Source organism: Periplaneta americana, chromosome 4 (assembly GCF_040183065.1).
Source record: "Periplaneta americana isolate PAMFEO1 chromosome 4, P.americana_PAMFEO1_priV1, whole genome shotgun sequence".
NCBI lineage: Eukaryota > Metazoa > Arthropoda > Insecta > Blattodea > Blattidae > Periplaneta > Periplaneta americana.
In genome coordinates this window covers 144,735,166-144,753,579 of record NC_091120.1, presented here as the reverse complement: position 1 = coordinate 144,753,579, position 18,414 = coordinate 144,735,166, and the positions used below count along the sequence as shown (strand labels likewise).

The following is an 18,414-nucleotide window of genomic DNA, read 5'->3' as shown; positions in this document are numbered from 1 at the left end:
TTTAAGTTTTAAGTATGTCTGTGTTACATAAACTACAATGCGGAATGATAAATTAAATAATACATAATATAAGACGACATTAAGATATATGGATCATATGAGAAGACAAAGAGGAAAGCAGAAAGTAGGAAAGGCTGGAGAATACTGGGTTTGTAGTGAAAGACCTGCCCATGGGCAGAACACTGAATGAATCATAATATAAGTTATAAATGAAAATAATAATTCATTTCAATATCTACTCTCTATGACTAAACATATCAATTCATTTACAAAAACAATGCCTACATGATTAGACTAAGAGTTCAACGAATGTGGCATACCTTATTTGTACAATAACAATGGATGAGGCAGGAAATGGACGTGGTTGTACCAAATCAAGTTAACATAAAACATCGATATTTTACATTCGCACAATGAAAAATTGTGATATCAAATTAATCTCTGGTTTATGATTAACTAATGTTATTGTCCGCAAGTACATATAAAAACAATATAACATCTTTAGAGAAAAAAATAAATAAAAATATCGTCTCCCTTTGCCGGAAACATAAAAAACCGCCAAATAGCTAGCCACTGACTAAAATTCTGTAGCTGACCATAGTCCTGAAAACACCAGATTTAGCTACAAAACCGCTGACTTGGCAACACTGCTTCTGCCTCGATAATGCATTAATAAAAATAACAAACATAAACCAAATAACTAATCTAACCATCAAGTATAAGCATTGTTGGCGACGCAGCGTCAAAGGACAGGCTTCTGTTATTTCAATAATCAGTTTGCTGTAATAGTTGACATGTACCGGTGTATTCACTGAACGTTACGAAATCTTTCTTTTACCACGTTGAATATTTGCCCCCCCCCCATTATGCATTCTGACAACCTATTTACATTGTTTCCCCCCCTCCCCTTTTTCTACGGTTTTAGTTTTCAGATTTTTCATTTTTGTGAGCCGACCCTCAATTACTCCACTGAGTCGCACGGCATTCCAGACATACCAACCTTTCATACGAGCCATCATAAATTCTAGTACAATTAATAAAATTTTTATGAATAATTAATCATTCGTGGCAGCAAAGGCATTTTAAAAAGGGGTGTGGCAAACACGAGGCTTCATATATATATTTTTTTAATTTCCTTACTCAATTTGCACGCTTTTCAAAATGAATAGAAAAAATCGAAATTTATCATTTTCACGGCCATCTGCCATGTAGTTTATAAAATGGAAAACTATAACCCATAAATCTGCTGGTGTGTGAAAGAGCCAACGTCTATTCTATAATGTCTTTATTGTTAAAATTTACATACAGCACAAACTTAAGATACACAATCAACTGTAATTAATTGTAGCAATGTAACATTTGTCATGCGTTTCCTGCAGTAACAATACAACAGATTTCGACTATTAAAAATTATATAGACTAATTTTACACAGGTCTTATTTTGAGCTATAATGTTTCATAAATACAATTACAATTCATGTACTTGTTACAAATTTTACAATATTTTAACGTGTTTTTATACTATATCAATAAAAGAAAATCTGTTGAAATTTAATTTGAATTTTAGTTTCTTAAATGCAACTTGTACGGAACTCTACGAAGATAGCAAGGCAATATTTTTCTTTTTTACTCGAAAATAAACGTTTTACTTTAACCTATTCAAGCTTACAATATGTGAATATACAATTGGAATTAAAGCGATTGTACTTGACTGAAGGACTGAAAATGAGAAACAAAATGCTCAAGAAATTGAATTGGTCATGAAGAAATAATTTGACAATGCTTAAAAACTGCAAGAAGTTTTAAGTTGCACTTGCTCCAAAGACACCAGTCAGATCATTGTCACAAAAAATTAACTCGTTATATAGGGCCTACATTTAATTTTTAATGAAACATTTAGTTTTTCAGGAAGATACACTATCAGATTAGGCAAAAAGAAAGTAATATTACTTTTCTATTGCAGAAATCCTTTTTAACTCTTTTCTTTATCTATATTATAGGACTACTATTAAGAATCAAATGCAGTGTAGCTAAACTGGAAAAATCCATGTTTGCAATGTATTAAAATCGTTTGCACTAAGCCGTAAAATTTTAATTAAAACGAAAGATTTTACTTCTAAAATAATGCATTGATTAAACTTTTAAAATGCAGTTATAAACAGAGAATTTTCATCGCTAATATAAATTTACGCAGAGAGATAATGGCCATGATTCTAGAGTGGTAAATAGTTATACACAGGCTGTGACGTATATACATTGAAAATGTTTATTTCGCGTCAATAAAAATGCAGAACTTTAAATTTTTAAAGTGAAAACATTAAAGTTCTTAGTCCAGAGACAATCGTCTTCCATGAACATACACAAAATATTACACATTTGCAGCGTATTGTACTCTTACATAGAGATAAAATATTCTGAACTATTAAAATTTAATTTAATTTTTGGCATTCATTTTCGCGAGAAAGTACTTTACTAAGCAAGGAACTGCAGGCTTCAATTTATACAAAATGTGCTCGTAAAACATGTTCTAATCAGTACTTAAACTAATCAACATCAATTAAAATCTCAAGTTAAATGAAATTTATAAGTATGGGACTTAAGATAATAAAATTAAGGTTAAAATATTTAAAATGTTGAATGATAGATACTGTACCTAAGGAGTTTTAGATTAACAACAAATCGTCCATCGCAAATATCAACCCTTCAATTATACAAATCTCACTCGTGATCAACGAAAGTAAATTACTTAAGGAAGTAATTCCTTTGTGAGCTTCAGTCTGGACATTAGGAGTGGATTCACGGATCTTTACGGCCAGATCACTGTTCTCACCAGCTGACTGATACATACAAAATTTAGGGATTATGTCCAGCTGGCTGTGGCTCACTTTTAACAGCAAGGTTAAATTTGTTAGATCATCCAAAACATTCCTTAGATGTTGAGCATTATTTGTAGAAAGTTTGTTGCGAGTAACAGTATTGTCAGTCTTGTTTTCACAATTTATGCAGTGACTTACCACACGCGACCAACCGGTCGAGTAAAATTGACACACTAACATCAGTTTCTTGAGAGCACTAACTACATTTTCGACGTCTTTTTTGTCAGTAGTTAAACTTACTTCCTCTCTCTCAATAGTGTTCTTAAATATTAAAAAAGTCTCTGCCATCTTGGAAAAGAATGCCGACATCATAAGAGAGTTGCTCAAGAGAAAATTACAAATTATAACTCTATCGTCTGACAAGGGACGGGAATTAAGAAATTCGTTTAATTTCTTAGGGTAATCAACACTAAACTCGAAGTGTAAAGCTGTCATGGTGACCTCCGTGGATTTTAAAATATCAACAACTGATGGCAGTTTTGGTGTGGGTACGTGTATTTTTATTTCAGGATCAGGCCCAATAGCACCAGTATTACTACAGCAGTCATATTCGTCCATGGAATATAGTTTCATTTTCGGCCGTGCAGGAATCTGAGTTTTTCTTTTAGCTTCCAATTTTATTTCTTCTTCGGAACTTTGAAATTTAATTTCAGAAATGTTTGTATCACGATTATCTCTGGTTATCCACCCGTAGCTGGCAACATATTTTAATTCCACTTCGTCCTCACTGTCTTCTTCCTTTGAATCTTCGTGCTCTTTCTGTTTTGAGACATCCTTCGAACATTTGGATCTCTTCACGGCGCCAGTACCTGAAGTTTTACTCTTTGCTCCACCTGAAGACCCAGGAACAGCAACGTTCACAGTACATCCAGGTGAAACATCTTTCACCAGTAATGAGTTGTCCGAGAATTTGACAGACGAACTAGACTGCTCTTTATTTCTTTCTGCCTCATCAGTTTGCTCGTCTTCACTCAGAGCGGTTTTGATATATTCAAGTTCTTGTTCCATCTCTGCAAAGCTCAGCCAGTCGACATTTTCCTCTTCCAATGATGCAGAATCTGTAACACCAACATCTCCACTTTTATTTTCTGCAAGTTTCAAGTCTATATATGAAATTGGCTTCGTCAGAGCAGAATCTTCCTTTTTCATCGAGGTAGATTCTTTATCAGTAAATTGAACTTCATTTTCCATTTCTTGCACGTTTGCCCAACCTTCATATCCCTCCCCTTCAACTTCGTAGTAGGATAATTGCTGCATTCCATCTGCAGAATAGAACCAATAATGAAATTAATTTATGTAATTTATTTTTCTATCCATGATCAACAATTAACAAAATTAGTTTTTATTTATAACAAATGTAGTTCAAAATATGAGGTTACTATAGTCCCGTCGCTCTAATTTCCGGCAGCCAATCGCGTTGCAGGTCGGCTACATTTAAACGTGTGCGTCTTGTGATTTGCTTATGAAGACGTTATTCATTTCTTAAGGCTTGATAAATGCTTAATATAATCGCCCGCCATTTTGGCTCTTTTGTTGGCGTTCGCAGAAAGCACACGAAGACTTTATTTGCCTCTCAATTATTTGCTGAATTACAGTGCGTTTGATTTATTATCATAGGAGCTACGACATGATAATGTTTAACGGTGTGGCAAATAGATTCCTCGTATGGTAGCTCGGGAACGAAAGAACAAAAATGGCGAACGATACTACCTACCTAGACTTTATAGAGCCTTCACTTCCTAAGACGTAAGCAAAGAGGCGGAGTCGCGCCGGAAATAACAGCGTCGCGACTATAGATGCAAAACTCGTCTTGTCCACATTAAATGATTTTTCACAATTCGCAAAAAAAAAAAAAAAACTCCAGAAACCTGAACTATTGGTCACTCAAACAGGGAAAGTAGGATAGATTATTTTTAAGATAATATTAAACCCTTAATTTGTGAAAAAATTAAGATCCAAAATTATGGGCATAAACTGAATTTTATTTTTGGACAAGACTAGTTATGCTAGTTAATAATATGGAACAGGCAAGTATTGAAGAAAGTAAAACAATTTTATGCCATTCTTACTATTCTCATTAATATAAAACTTATTACTATTACGAGTTAAATGATGAACCGAAGAGTACAAAATAAAGATTAATATTCCTTTTTACATGGAGACTACTTGAAGGAACACTGATGGCAATGAATGTGCCCCAAGTTCAATAAAGAGTGGTTACATTGAGTTTTGATTGAAGCTCTACAAATGATTCGCATTGATCTTTTTTGTTAAATACTGTATCTTTCTAGAATAAGAATGATTTCCTCATAGAAGAACTCTGTAAATAATGTGGCTATGTATATTGGTATAGTAAATCAACAGAAGGGACTTTTGATTTACTATATTATTTCTAAGAACTGTCAGCGTAAAATACGCTTTTACTTATTTGATTATTATCCGTGGCAAATCTCGTGCATGAGGGAAACCATCGGAGATCGCTGCGGCGTTGTATTGTAAGGAAGGGGGGGGGGAAGAGGGAGAGTTTTCTACGAAGATTTCGATCATGTGTCACTGCCAATGAAGGGCATTTTAAGCATCTCTTGTAATTGCACGAGATATTTTTCGAAAAAGTTTGTTTTATTTATTTTTCCTTTTCTTTTTTGGCCTAGATGTAAAACATTAACTCTGATTTCCAGTTTTCGCGCTTTGTTTTAAATTTGCTACATAATTTAAATATGAAACAATTATGTTAATTTAACCTTTTTCAATATGTAATTACATGTAAATAATACCGTGTGCTGTAATGATTTATTTTGAGGAGTATTAATTTAAAACAAATAACGTCAGTAAATTATTAAAATTTAGCCTATTTCTGATATCACAAGTTGCGCATTTCCGTTTAAAATTGCGATCATTAAGTCACAAGTGCATTAAATCATTCCATTCCTGTCCTAAAGAGAAAGGGATATAATTGCTAAGAGTTCCTTTTGTTTACGTCTGCTACTATTCTCTCCCTTCAGTGACAGGCCATAAGATTACTTCAATATAGACGTCTTTGGATTCTGAGAACACATATTTCACTACTTTTTCACATCTTCCACCATTTTATTTTCAATAGGTACTTTTGCCTGTCGGATATATTGGTTCTAATGTAACCTACTAAATATATCACTCCCGGATGTTTTTCTCAGGTGAAATGAATGTTCTATAATACATCCAATGAACAGAAGCACAACCAATTTCAGCTTAATAATGAAGAGAAATCTAGTATTCATAATTGCGCTTGGCGGAATGAAAATAAAAGTTTACCAACATTGAAAGATAGAACGCATTCGCCTGGCCCGTTTTGTGTTAAAAACGAAAAAGTCGACGACTTATTCTCTTTCAACACAAATCAGAATATACGAAGAGATCAGGTACGGCATAACGTATACCACGACATTTTCAGTGTTAATGCCAATCGATAGGCCTGGACTTTAAGTACACCAAACGATAAAAAGAAAAAAAAATCGTCTAAAACAGACTTATTCGGTTTTAACAAAAATCGGTTCGAATGTTATAAAGTTTTCAGGATTACAGTGAGGCTGTATAAGAGAGGGGAATTTATTTATACTAGCACGGACGAACGACTGTAAAAAAAATAGTGAACGACACGTTAAAAATTTTTTTATTTTCGCAGTATTTCTAAACTCAACCTGCGATCCCGTTTCGCATACTGTCCTATTCACAAAATAAAATGCCAATTTAATAATTGTGCCGTTAAAACTATTTTAAAACTAGAACAAAATTGAAGTGGTCATGTTGTCATGTCTATTCGCAATATGCGGAACCCGAATCACGTAAAGTGAAGTGGGCAGGCATTGATACATCTCATGTACAGCTGTCAAAAAAAAAAAGTGGCCGCACTCGTGAACAGCGAATATTTTCAAAGTCCACTTCGGGTCGCGGCGATGTTACACGATGCATGTGCTTGTACAAGCAGTTCCGGAACTATGAAAGTGTTCCATATCTGCTCCTCTCAGACCAGCGGTAGAGTGCTTGTTTAATGATTCAAAGGTTCTGGGTTCGCGCCTTCTTCAAGTTTTCATTTTATTTTTTAATTGTTCTTTAGCGATGTAAATGATATTCAAATTATCATTTATATCCAGTTATCGTTCTTGATGGATATCACGTTATTTATATTTTGTTATCGTTCTTTAGAGATATGAATAAAATTCAAGTCATCATTTGTATTCTGTTATCGTTTTATATACTATTGTAGCTACAGTATCTCCAATGGGGGTTAGCCCAATTTTACATATTTATGTTAGGGCTATAGTTTTATACACAAAAAAGATAAGCATAAAGAGAAATGGAAAAGAAAATTAAATTAGCTTACGCGATGTAAACAAAACAAACAATCTGTAAATTAGGCATTGCGATTGCAAAACAAATATCAGTTATCAATTTGAAACATACAAAAACATTAACAACACACATACGTAACACTTCTGTAACACAAATATGCAGCTTCCCGTACCACACATAAATTAATACACAATAGTCACACAAACACAATCAAACTATAATTACGACATTGCGACGACATCAAGCATCCCATAACTGACTCACATACATAACAAATCAAGCATCCGTTGCAACACATACACTTCAACATAGTAACCACACTTTTAAAAGTTACAAATTTGGCTCCAAGAAGAATAAATAGGACACTGTTACTAATTACTATTCTTGTACAATTTCTTAAATACATCTGTAATAAATCTGTGAAATTCCGATAGGAATAATATTCACGTTTTTTTATATTGTTATCGTTCTTTAGCGATATACATAATATTCAAGTTATCATTTATATTGTTTTCCTTCATTAGAATTATAAAATAATATTCAAGTTATTTATATTGTTATTGTTCTTTCGCAATATAAATAATCTGTATTTTATGTAGGCAATTATTATAACACAAATAACCATCTTTCTTTGTAAAATAAGTTAGTTTATTTAGATAATTAAATACGTATTATATAATATCTTATATTAATTAAACAAACCGATATTTATCATTTATATTCTGTTATCGTTCTTTAGTGATACTGTATAAATAATATTCAAGTTATTTATATTGTAATCGTTCTTTAGCGATATAAATAACATAAATTTAATATTAGGTTTGGAAAAATCCAGTTGCATAATACTACTATTAATTTTTCTTTTTGTATTATTACATTATACTATCTTGAACCACAATAAAATGAAAAGGAGTAACGAGGAATTGAACCTGAAACGTTGACATCTAAATTCCGACGTTCGTCCGCTGAGCTACGAGGGCAAAAGTGTGGAAACATTTTCGGAAAAATTGGCCCAATCACACTCTAAGATTTTCTGATGATTCGTAGAAGATAGTCCAGGATGCGGGGGGCAAAGGCTAATTGAGATTTCCCGATCTCTGATAGGGTCAAACATCCTGATATAATTAATATTTAGCCCTTGCCGTGACTTTCGGTGAAGTCCGGAAGGCCCAATTAGTTAAATCCACTCTCCTCATCTCCACGCTTGGGCCCCCTGGAATTTAATAAGATGCGAAAGAGATAGTGGTGCGCGGAAAGCAACGGGATGTTACCGCATTTAGGCCTATCCTTCCCAAGAAAAACTGCAAACATGAACAAAGGAAGCTTTAAATAGAAGAAGGATCTTCTGCGGACCTCTGGAAAAAGAACTAAGGAAGAGACTAGTGAAGTGCTTTGTGTGGAGTGTGGCATTGTATGGGGAAGGAACATGGACATTACGACGAAATGAAGAGAAACGAATTGAAGCATTTGAAATGTGGATGTGGAGAAGAACGGTGCGTGTGAAGTGGACAGACAAAATAAGAAATAAATTTGTGTTTGAAAAAGTGAGTGAAGAAAGAATGATGCTGAAACTGATTAGAAAGATAAAAAGTAACTGGTTGGGTCTCTGGTTGAAAAGAATAATAGACGACATTAGGATATGTGGATCATATGCGGAGACTAAGAGGAAGGCAGAAAATAGGAAAGATTGGAGATTGCTGGGTTTGGAATGAAAGACCTGCCCATGGACAGAACACTTATGTATGTTCAGAATGCCTGGAATATCGTGTCTAAAAACAGTCGCTATTTGCAAAGACTAGTCAATTCCATGCCCACTCGACTGCAAGATGATCGAGATAAGAGGAAGATAGACTAAATATTGAATTGTGGCTTTTCGTTTTGTTTTTTGAACGCTTAATTGTTCGAATGTTTTAAGGCCGACGCCAGTAAATTTGTTTTGTTTATGCCACGAAAGATATTTTATTGAGAATACCATGGCATAATATATTAATGAACCTGATGTTAATTACTAAAATAATCATAAAAGAGAAAGGAGCCAATATGTATAGTTTGTCTCTCTCAAAAACAGAACAAAAAAGAACATAAAAAGCACGTGGTTGTAGTCGAACGCAGGACCTCATGAATAAGAGGCCTGAACGCTACCATTATGCTATCAATAACACACAGAATACTTCAATTATAACTGTAGATATCAGGCAACGTGGTCCAACAACATGTAACATCGCCTGTCTCCGAATTGTAGCGAAGATACCCGAAGGGAACTTTGTTCCAGGAGAGCGGCCACTTTTTCTTTTGACAGCTGTACTTGACCATTTATTTTTTTTTTTACAAATGAAGACATATCAATAAATTACATCGTCAATGCAATAATAATAATAATAATAATAATAATAATAATAATAATAATAATAATAATAATAATTTATTTTCGCTAGCAGAGTTAAGGCCATAAGGCCTTCTCTTCCACTCAACCAGCCTTAACCAATACAATACATATTTAAATTGCGAATATTTACACTACACTTAAAAGGTTCTCCAGCAATATTCTTCAGTTAAGTTTTAACGACTAGTAGACTACATATTTATTTAAATTTAGATAAACCTATAAGGTAAAGTAGTAACTTAATTTATGAGCTAATTTAATTCAATCAATTATAATTAGAGATTTGAGATAGCTAGTAAAATGATGAAAATTAATTTAATATAAGCTTACTAGAACTATGTTACAGGAAGAAAATATATATATATATATATATATATATATATATATATATATATATATATAAATCTAAAATATATTTCTATAATGAGAATATTAATGTAATTGCCATTAGAGGTTTTGTAAATCTATTTAGAGAAATTAATAATAATAAGAATGGACAGATGTTAGTTTCATTATATGTAATAAATATTAATCAGCAATTAATTTGTTAAGTAAGAATTTATGTAATTTTGACCTAAATGAAGTTATCTGAGTTTAAGTTGCGTGAAGTCTCTCGTGAAAACCAGATACTGGTTGAGTGATCACACTTTCTAGGTTCGCTGTCGAATTCAGAGATTACAAGAACTATTATAATAGATTTAATTACCATTCTCTGAGTGTTGGCGTCGCTCTTCCGACAGTCCATAGTCTCTGTCCAGGTCGAAGTGTCCATCGTCCCAATCTAAATCTTGTTCGCTCTCGTCACTCGTCCCGCTTCCTTCATTCTTCTCAGACTTACCTATTTATATAGAAAGAAATTTGCCACATGAAATATCTACTATACCAGTTTTTTTTTTATTATTATTTCTCTACCTCTGGATATTGAAGTCTGGGTAAAGTCTAGAATCCTGAAAACGACTTAAGCAGTTTCTTGTACTCAACTACAGTTGCGCAGTTTATGGGTGCATGTATAATTCCGTAGATATGCTTATGATTTGTATCAATTTTTGTTTCTTTAAGCTAGTTATATTTTCTTTCTCTTAGTTTTTTTTTTCTTTAAGTTCAATTTTATCAGACCATTTTTAGTTTATTTACACGACTTTTAGGCCTGTTTAGGTTTGGATGGGTCTTCTCAGGCTCGTTTTAGTTTACGGTGTTTTTGGTTTCATTCGCCTAAGTTTTAAATAGTATAGGTCGCGCAAGAAACGATTACCAAAAACCAATGGTGACATTACTGTCTGTTTTGACGTGTGTATGTAGGCATGCAGAGGAGAGGTGCGAGCCGATAGAAGTACTGTCTCTTCCAAGAAGATGAACAAATGAGGACATCGTTGTGGAAATAAAGAACGTAGAAAGAGAAAAATTCGAAGCTAATTAAACGCGCAACATATGTTTACGAATGAAATAATACCGTGCGATACAAGACACGTATTCACATGCAATGGAACAAACTAAAGTCGTAATGTAACTATCACAACGCAAGACTGATTCTATCGGTCATTTCTCTTCAGACTGTACTCTAGAATATCATTCAAGTTATCTCGTGACCTTTCCTCTCGCCCGCTCTTCCTTATCGCAGTGTTTGATTCGCATTCCTTCCGTCGGTAATCCGTGGTTGCGAGACCTATACCTTGCACATTGTTTTCATATTTCTAGTTTGTTTACGTGGCTTTCGGTATAGGCAGCTTCCTCCCCCCCCCCCTCCCAATGACTGTTTCATTGCCGTTTCAAAATACGTAAATTTTAAAGCAGCTATTATACAGGTTATGTTTAGTTTAAATTAGTTTTAAATGAAATGTTATAATTGAGAAAACAAATTACTGGAAACAAAATACATGCATCTTACTTATGAATTATAAGGATTTACTTTACACTTTCTTCACAGAGAAAGCAATGATGATGTCATCAAATTCGATCTGACGAAACACCCCAGACTCGATGCAAAGACATATTCAAACTTATTAATTGTTGAAACAAGATTAATTTGCGAAAGGCAAGCTGTGGTTTATTTTTAAGCATTGGTTTTGTTGACAGTATAATTATTACGAGTATTTGTTACTTCGATAAGAAGTATAAGGTAAATTGAAAACAAACTCCAAGTCTTTGCGGAATAAAACTTTCATATCGAATTATATAGTGCACAAGCTGGAAAATGATTAAATAATATTGTTGACGATGTATTATATTGGAAATGTAACAGTTCCGGTTACTACTCATACCGATAAATAATAAACACACATTCAATTTGATTTTCAACAATGCATTTTTGTTTATACAAGCAATTAAATTTAAGCAGTTGATAATATAATAACGTGATATCGGCATTACAATATAACTATGCAGCTGCACACTTTCCTTTTACTCTCGCCACGACGACCACGACAATGCGATAACAAAATAATATCCGACTTCCACAAGATGTTCAAGAACTTAAGAAAAGATTTACAAACAAGTGTTTTAAAAACAAATTTCACTGTAAAATGAAAATGAAACATAAATAAAAAGAGAGAAAAATGTCACCGCCCCCCCTGGAAATTGTCGCCGTAGGTAACTGACTAGGCCTAAGTCCGGCACTGGGTACGTACTAGTGTTTAGTGGAGTTAGGAGCTTTGGAATACAACTTTTGGGTTTACAATGAATTTCATAATTCGACAGAGTCAATTTTAGCATTGATTCAAGGTGGATATGCACAAGCAGACGTAGCACTCATGCTTGAAGTTACACAAAGTGCAGTTTCCAAAACATGGAAAAGGTACGACACCAATGCTGTGGACGACAGAAGGAGAACAGGTCGCCCTGAGCTGACAACGTCATGACAGAATTGATGTATACGAACAACTACGTTGAAGAGATCGACGTCATCCACTCGGGATTTACAAAATGATCTGTTGAGGGAAACTGGAGTCAGTTTAAGCACGCAAGCTGTAACAAATAGTCTTCACGATGCACCCATAAACTAAATTCAGCTTGTTTTGCCATTAGATCTATGCAAAAGATAGTAAATATCAGTACCTTAAAAACAATATCCTTTGCATACTTCCACTCGATAATGAGTTTTGGAATAATATTCTGGGGAAATTCCACAGATAGTAACAGTATATTTCTATTACAAAAAAGAGTAATTAGAATAATGGTAGGTGCCAAATCTAGGGAATCGTGTAGGACTATTTAAAAAAAACTACAAATAATGCCCATGGCTTGTCAGTATATATTTTCATTAATAATCTTCCTCTTATGTAATCTTGAGAGCTTTGTAACTAATTCAACAGTTCATAGCATAAATACACGTCAAAAAAATAACTTTCATACTCCATCGGCAAGTCTATCGTGCTATCAAAAAGGAGTGCGTTATATGGCAGTAAAAATTTTCAATAGCCTCACTATCGATATAAAAAATGAAACTCAAAACGTAAGATTATTTAGGGCCAAATTAAAGTACATAATTTCTCACGCCTTCTATTCTGTAGGTGAATTCATGACATTCAATAAAACTTGATGAAATTAATACTAGAACTTTGTGTTGTACTAGTAGACTATATATTGTAAATCTTATCTATATATTTCATCTAGACTGTGACTATAAATTAAGACTTTATAATAGTATTAAGTTTCTTGACTTTTTCCATATTCTAGCTGTAAAGCAATGTATGAATTACATGGAAGTTTAATAAATACAATGCAATGCAATGCAACATCGTAGGGAGAGGAAAAGATGTTGCTGAGGTTCTGCGGCCATTTGTCAAACCGTTTCGAGACCAGTATGATGTTGCATTTGTTTTTATAGATTATAATGCTCGGACTCTTAGTGGACAACCTGCAACGGAGTTCATGCGAAAATGGGATGTTCTGAAATTATTTTGGTGATATTCTATTTCCAATAAGAGCGGATAGGTTCTGTTCCAAAATAGAATATCGTGAAATTGTCTATAATTGTTGGTTTTTACATAGTTTTATTTACTTTTAATTTTTACGTCGACCATGTGAAGTCATCGTTTGTTAAACTTTACGAAAATTAAGCTATATCTATAATAAATTAAAAAATCCCCCAAAAAGTATCTAAATTAATGTCCGAGTTTTCGAATGACCGACCTTAAACTATTCCTATACAAGAATTCAAAATGAAATTATACCGAGGTATTAAAGACAGTAGCCGAACATGTAAAAGTAAAGATAAGATGGACAATATCTTGACTATAATGCTCACTATTGGCAACCTATTTACACAATAAATTTTTAGGCCTCTCTAAATATACAGGGTGTAAGAGGTATAAGCGTCATCCTTTTCATAGTCGTCGGGGACCGTCCACAGAATCAAAAAATGTCTATACAACATAGGGTCAAAACTCTATAGTTTTTCCAAAAAAAAAATATATATTTTTTTTCTTATTTTATTTGCATTATACAGCTTATATCGTTAGTAAAGTTACGAAAACACATCAGTAGACATATCTATCAAAGAGTTATTTTAAATAAATATTTGTGTGTTCTATTAAGTTTTCGTGAAATTATATAAAAATGCATACTTAAATTTGTTAATATTCTGGAGTTAGAGACGTGGCAATGTTCAACAGGCAGTTCTCCTCACAGACGTAAGTACGAGTCAGTTGAGCTCAAGCTCCCTGTCCATAAGTCTACTGCAGAGCGGATGACAGTTCAGTACAGGGTATTGATAAACAACTTACAATGTCATTCACAGTTTAGGAATATCATATGTTATTAATTTATGGAGAAAGTCATCGTAATTCAAGTGAGGCAAGAAGGATGTACCGTCAACGTTTTCCTCAAAGAAGGTTACCTAATCGGCGAACATTTGTAACAGTTTCTCAACGATTATTAGAAACTAGAACTCTCTTACCTAGTTTCGAAAATCACACAACCAGAAATTTGTTTAAAAATGGTACTGCTTTACGGAAGCGGGAGAGATTAAAATGTTGCATTAGAAAAAATTTCGTGTGATTTGTTGTAGAAAACTATTATTATTGTTTATTTTTTAGACCTACAATTCAAAATGGAGCAATATTGTTACATAAAATGTAAATTTACCATAATTTTCTATTAATGAGATTGGAAGTTTGTATTTGCTGCTCGTTTTATGTAAACAGTACTGTCATGGTCCGCTCCTGCATTAGAACAGAGCATCTGTTATATACCGGTATGCCTGTGCCCTCTTTAACTGTACTGTGTATTCTAAACCCCCCTCCTCCCCGCTTGAGTTGTACTGTATACTTCTAAACCTCCTCTCCTTCCAGCAACTTTGCAAAACGTCTAATATTGTAAACTTTAATAGTTAGTTAAATATTGCAATTAGAAAAAATTGTAAGAACATTATTTCTTCCTTATGACATGAATATCGTCCTGCATGGATCTTGTTGTTTTGAAATAAATGAGCGTTTCTGATTCACAATTTCACACTGATTGCAAAAATGAAATCCGTTTTCGCGTACCACGTCAGAATTTTTTACAATTCAAAATTGTATGTTTTCAATATTTTTCGTAATATAGTAATATTACAGTGTGGTTGTCGTTTGTTAAAAAGGCACGACAGCTTATAATTTAAACTTCATTACTTAAAATGTGACAATATATTTTATTATGTTTGTATTTGATATTTATTAAAATTTACCGACTATATCCGCTCTTGGGAGATGTACAAAATTGTATTCTCCCCCTTAAAATTACCCGAGGTTAAGACATCCGTTCTTTATTCTTTGAGATTCTTATCTGTCTGCACCCAACGTTATCTATAAACAGGAAGTTGAAATATTTAGTGTCTCAGGTCATAAAAAATATGAAGGAAATATTTACGCTTAGAGATTGCTATTAAAACTAACAATGAATTAGAGAAATGAAATAGGGCCATTGTATATATTTATTTATGGAAGTGCAATCCAGCTTATGAGGCTACAGATTTCCTTACTGAAATAATAAACCTATCCCTGTTTAAAAGTTTGTTCTTTTAAAATTAGAGGTTCAGTTTTATGTTGTTGGTTGCCGTGTAAAAGTGAAGTGTGTGAGTTCTTATTTTTCTGCGAGAGTACAACATAAGTGTTGTTTCATAGAAATGTCGAAACGTGGTTGTGTAAATGATCCAAATTTGTTTTTCTATGTATGTGGGTCATATACATTAGTAAAACAGAGACAGAATATAAAAGCTACTATAAAGAATACTTACTTTCAGTATTTTCGCATTAAGTTAGGAGACCAGGACAAACCCTGGTGGCCCCATAAAGTATGTGTTGAAGAGTTGAGTTGGAAAAATGGAAAAAGTCATTGCCCTTTGAATATCCCTATGATATGGAGGGAACCTACAAATCATGGAGACTATTGTTATTTTTGTGCAGTTAAGGTAGCTGTATATACTGCTAAAACAAGAAAGCTATTCTATATCCTAACATTCCCTCTGCCATTCGGCCCGTACCTCATCGTCCTGATATTCCCGTTCAGTTACCCCTTGAATCAGATAAATTGCCATCTGCATCCAGTAGCACTGAAACAATCTCCAGTGGATCATACTTATGAACCAGACAATTCTGGTGATTATAGATGTTTTAATCAAAGTAAGCTTAATGATTTAGTGAGGGATTAAAATTTGCCTAAATAATCAGCAGAACTATTAGGTTCTAGGTTAAAAGAAAAAGTATTGGCTGAAGGTACATATTTCTCATGGTACAGGCATCGTGAGAAGGAACTTGTCCCTTTTTTTTTTGCTGAAGAAAATTTAGTGTATTGCCAAGACATCATTGCCGTCTTACAATTTTGTAACAAACTATAATTCCAAAGAGTGGAGGTTCTTCATAGATTCTTCTCAGAAAGTCTTAAAGGGTTTTGCTTCATAATGGAAACATTGCGGACTATTGCTGGATGTTAAAAAGGGACTGCTCTGAACAACATGCGAGGAGGTCAAAGAGGAGAAAATTTGAAGTGCAATATTGATGTAAGGTTGTGAAGGTGCTTATAATTATTAATTAATAATTATTAATTAGTGGCAAATAGCAAATTGTGGCCTAGTTTTTTCACAAAATTCTTGTTGAAAATAATTTTTATGACGTTTCACAAAGCTATAATTTCATTTCTAGTTATTCACGAATTGTCTGAAAACCTGACATGATGGATAAAAAAAAAATGGAGATTATTTTCGAATTCAGCACAAAAAAATTCGTTTAGAATCGCCTATCATATTGAAAACGGAAAAAAATTTGAAATGCATCAGTTAAAATAAAGGCACTTATACACCTTACACCTTGTATAGAAAAACAAACCTAACCCAGTTACCGCAATATTATGAGGCAATTCACTGTAATTTAGACTGTTCAAAAAGTCATTAGCGATAAATCAGCCATATTTAAAGACTTGAAGTATAGATCATTTTAGGAACTTGATCAGGAACAAAGTGACGTTATGGTGAAAATTATTGGCACCTATTGTAGAAATAGATCTGAAATTGCAATACCGGAAATAGAAATATAGTCTCAAAAAGCTGCTGAAATTACTTATCTGACTGTTCAACTATCAACGCTTTTTGTCTTACGAAAATCAATTTATTCGTCTGTCTGTTTGCAACAGTATTGCAACCTATTTATTATAGTATTGTTAGAATCTCTTACAATTTGGTTTCGCTTATTTTTGCAACATGTGTGTTTAGTCTTATTTCCATTTTTAAAGCTTTGTCCAAATATTTGAGTATATCGTGTAACAAACTTCATATTTAAAATGCAATTCTTTCATGGTATACTCATCCTTTACAAACACGGTAGTTTTAATCACCTTTAATAAGAATAAAAAGGCCGGTAATTTCACAGAGTATAAGATTTCAACTTATTATTAAGAGCGCTGTGTCAAACTTGTTTTAGATTCATTTTCATTTCTTAGGATAATGTGAAGTATTTCTTTTTATTTTTTTATTTGTAGTATTTATTACAGTTCTGAATGTTCGTTAGATGACTAAAAAATATGTCAAAGCGTATAGCAACGTTAGACTTCGTAACTATAATTCCTGAATTCGTATTACACATCATCTTACTGAAGAGAAAGAAAGCGGTTTGCAATATTATTGAATTCTAGTTTTACAGTTTATACGAGTAACACTAAACATTTACGCAATTCTAAAAGATTTCAAGTTCAGTTATATCTTATTTTTATTATTGCATTACTTCATTAGAGTCAAAATACTTTTACTTCAACTCGGGGAAAAGATTTTAAAATATCAGCTGTTCTATTTTCACGAAGATATCTTAGAGCTTATTTCGCTAAAACTCAAGCAATACTTACTCATATTTGCAGTGTTCTCTGGCAATCTCACTCTCTTACTAATGTTAACTACTGCGTGTCTCTTTGTAGCCTCTCTACCTATCTCAAATTTAAAATTCTAAAGAATAGTCGAATGTCGTTGGGAAAGCGTGTTCATGGCAACGAAACTACTGTTCGAGCACAAAGCGCTATATAATCATTCGCTACCAAAGAGAATATGAGCGTAACGATTATGAAAGATTGTGGATATACAATTATTTAATATAGGCAAATATTGCAAGGAACATTCCAGAGGATCCAATGACGAAACATTAAACTTAAGAAATGATCAGCTTATATTTTACAGTAGGCTTACTCTAGTTGCAACTATTATCGTGTTCATTTCACTGAGATAATACCACAGTCTACTATATACAGTCACGAAGCTTGAGTTTTGAGGGTGCTAGAAACAATAGACTGTGACGATACTATTTTGCATTGCCTGTAATGAGGCGATATTAGCGATCCTAGTGGTGAGCAACTATCTAATGTTTGCATATT

General features: G+C 33.2%; 1 protein-coding gene across 2 annotated transcripts; it reads right to left on the bottom strand.

The window, feature by feature from the left end:
* Positions 1 to 1,270: 1,270 nt before the first annotated feature.
* LOC138698255 (uncharacterized) lies at positions 1,271 to 18,020 on the bottom strand. 2 transcript variants are annotated; one of them, XM_069824050.1, is made up of 3 exons: positions 17,896 to 18,020; positions 10,295 to 10,426; positions 1,271 to 4,138 (listed from the first exon to the last, which is right to left on the bottom strand). In XM_069824050.1, the coding sequence occupies exons 1-3, from the start codon at positions 17,897 to 17,899 to the stop codon at positions 2,664 to 2,666; spliced, it is 1,611 nt and encodes a 536-aa protein (XP_069680151.1). In that variant the 5' UTR covers positions 17,900 to 18,020; the 3' UTR covers positions 1,271 to 2,663. The 2 variants fall into 2 exon arrangements, with proteins under 2 accessions (XP_069680151.1, XP_069680152.1); XM_069824051.1 differs by having other exon boundaries at positions 1,271 to 3,934.
* Between the last annotated feature and the right edge of the window lie 394 nt (positions 18,021 to 18,414).

Coding starts and splice junctions, on each gene's coding strand:
- LOC138698255 (XM_069824050.1), bottom strand. Junction 4,139..10,294: donor ACGCCAACACTCAGAGAATG/GTAATTAAATCT, acceptor TCTATTCTGCAG/ATGGAATGCAGCAATTATCC.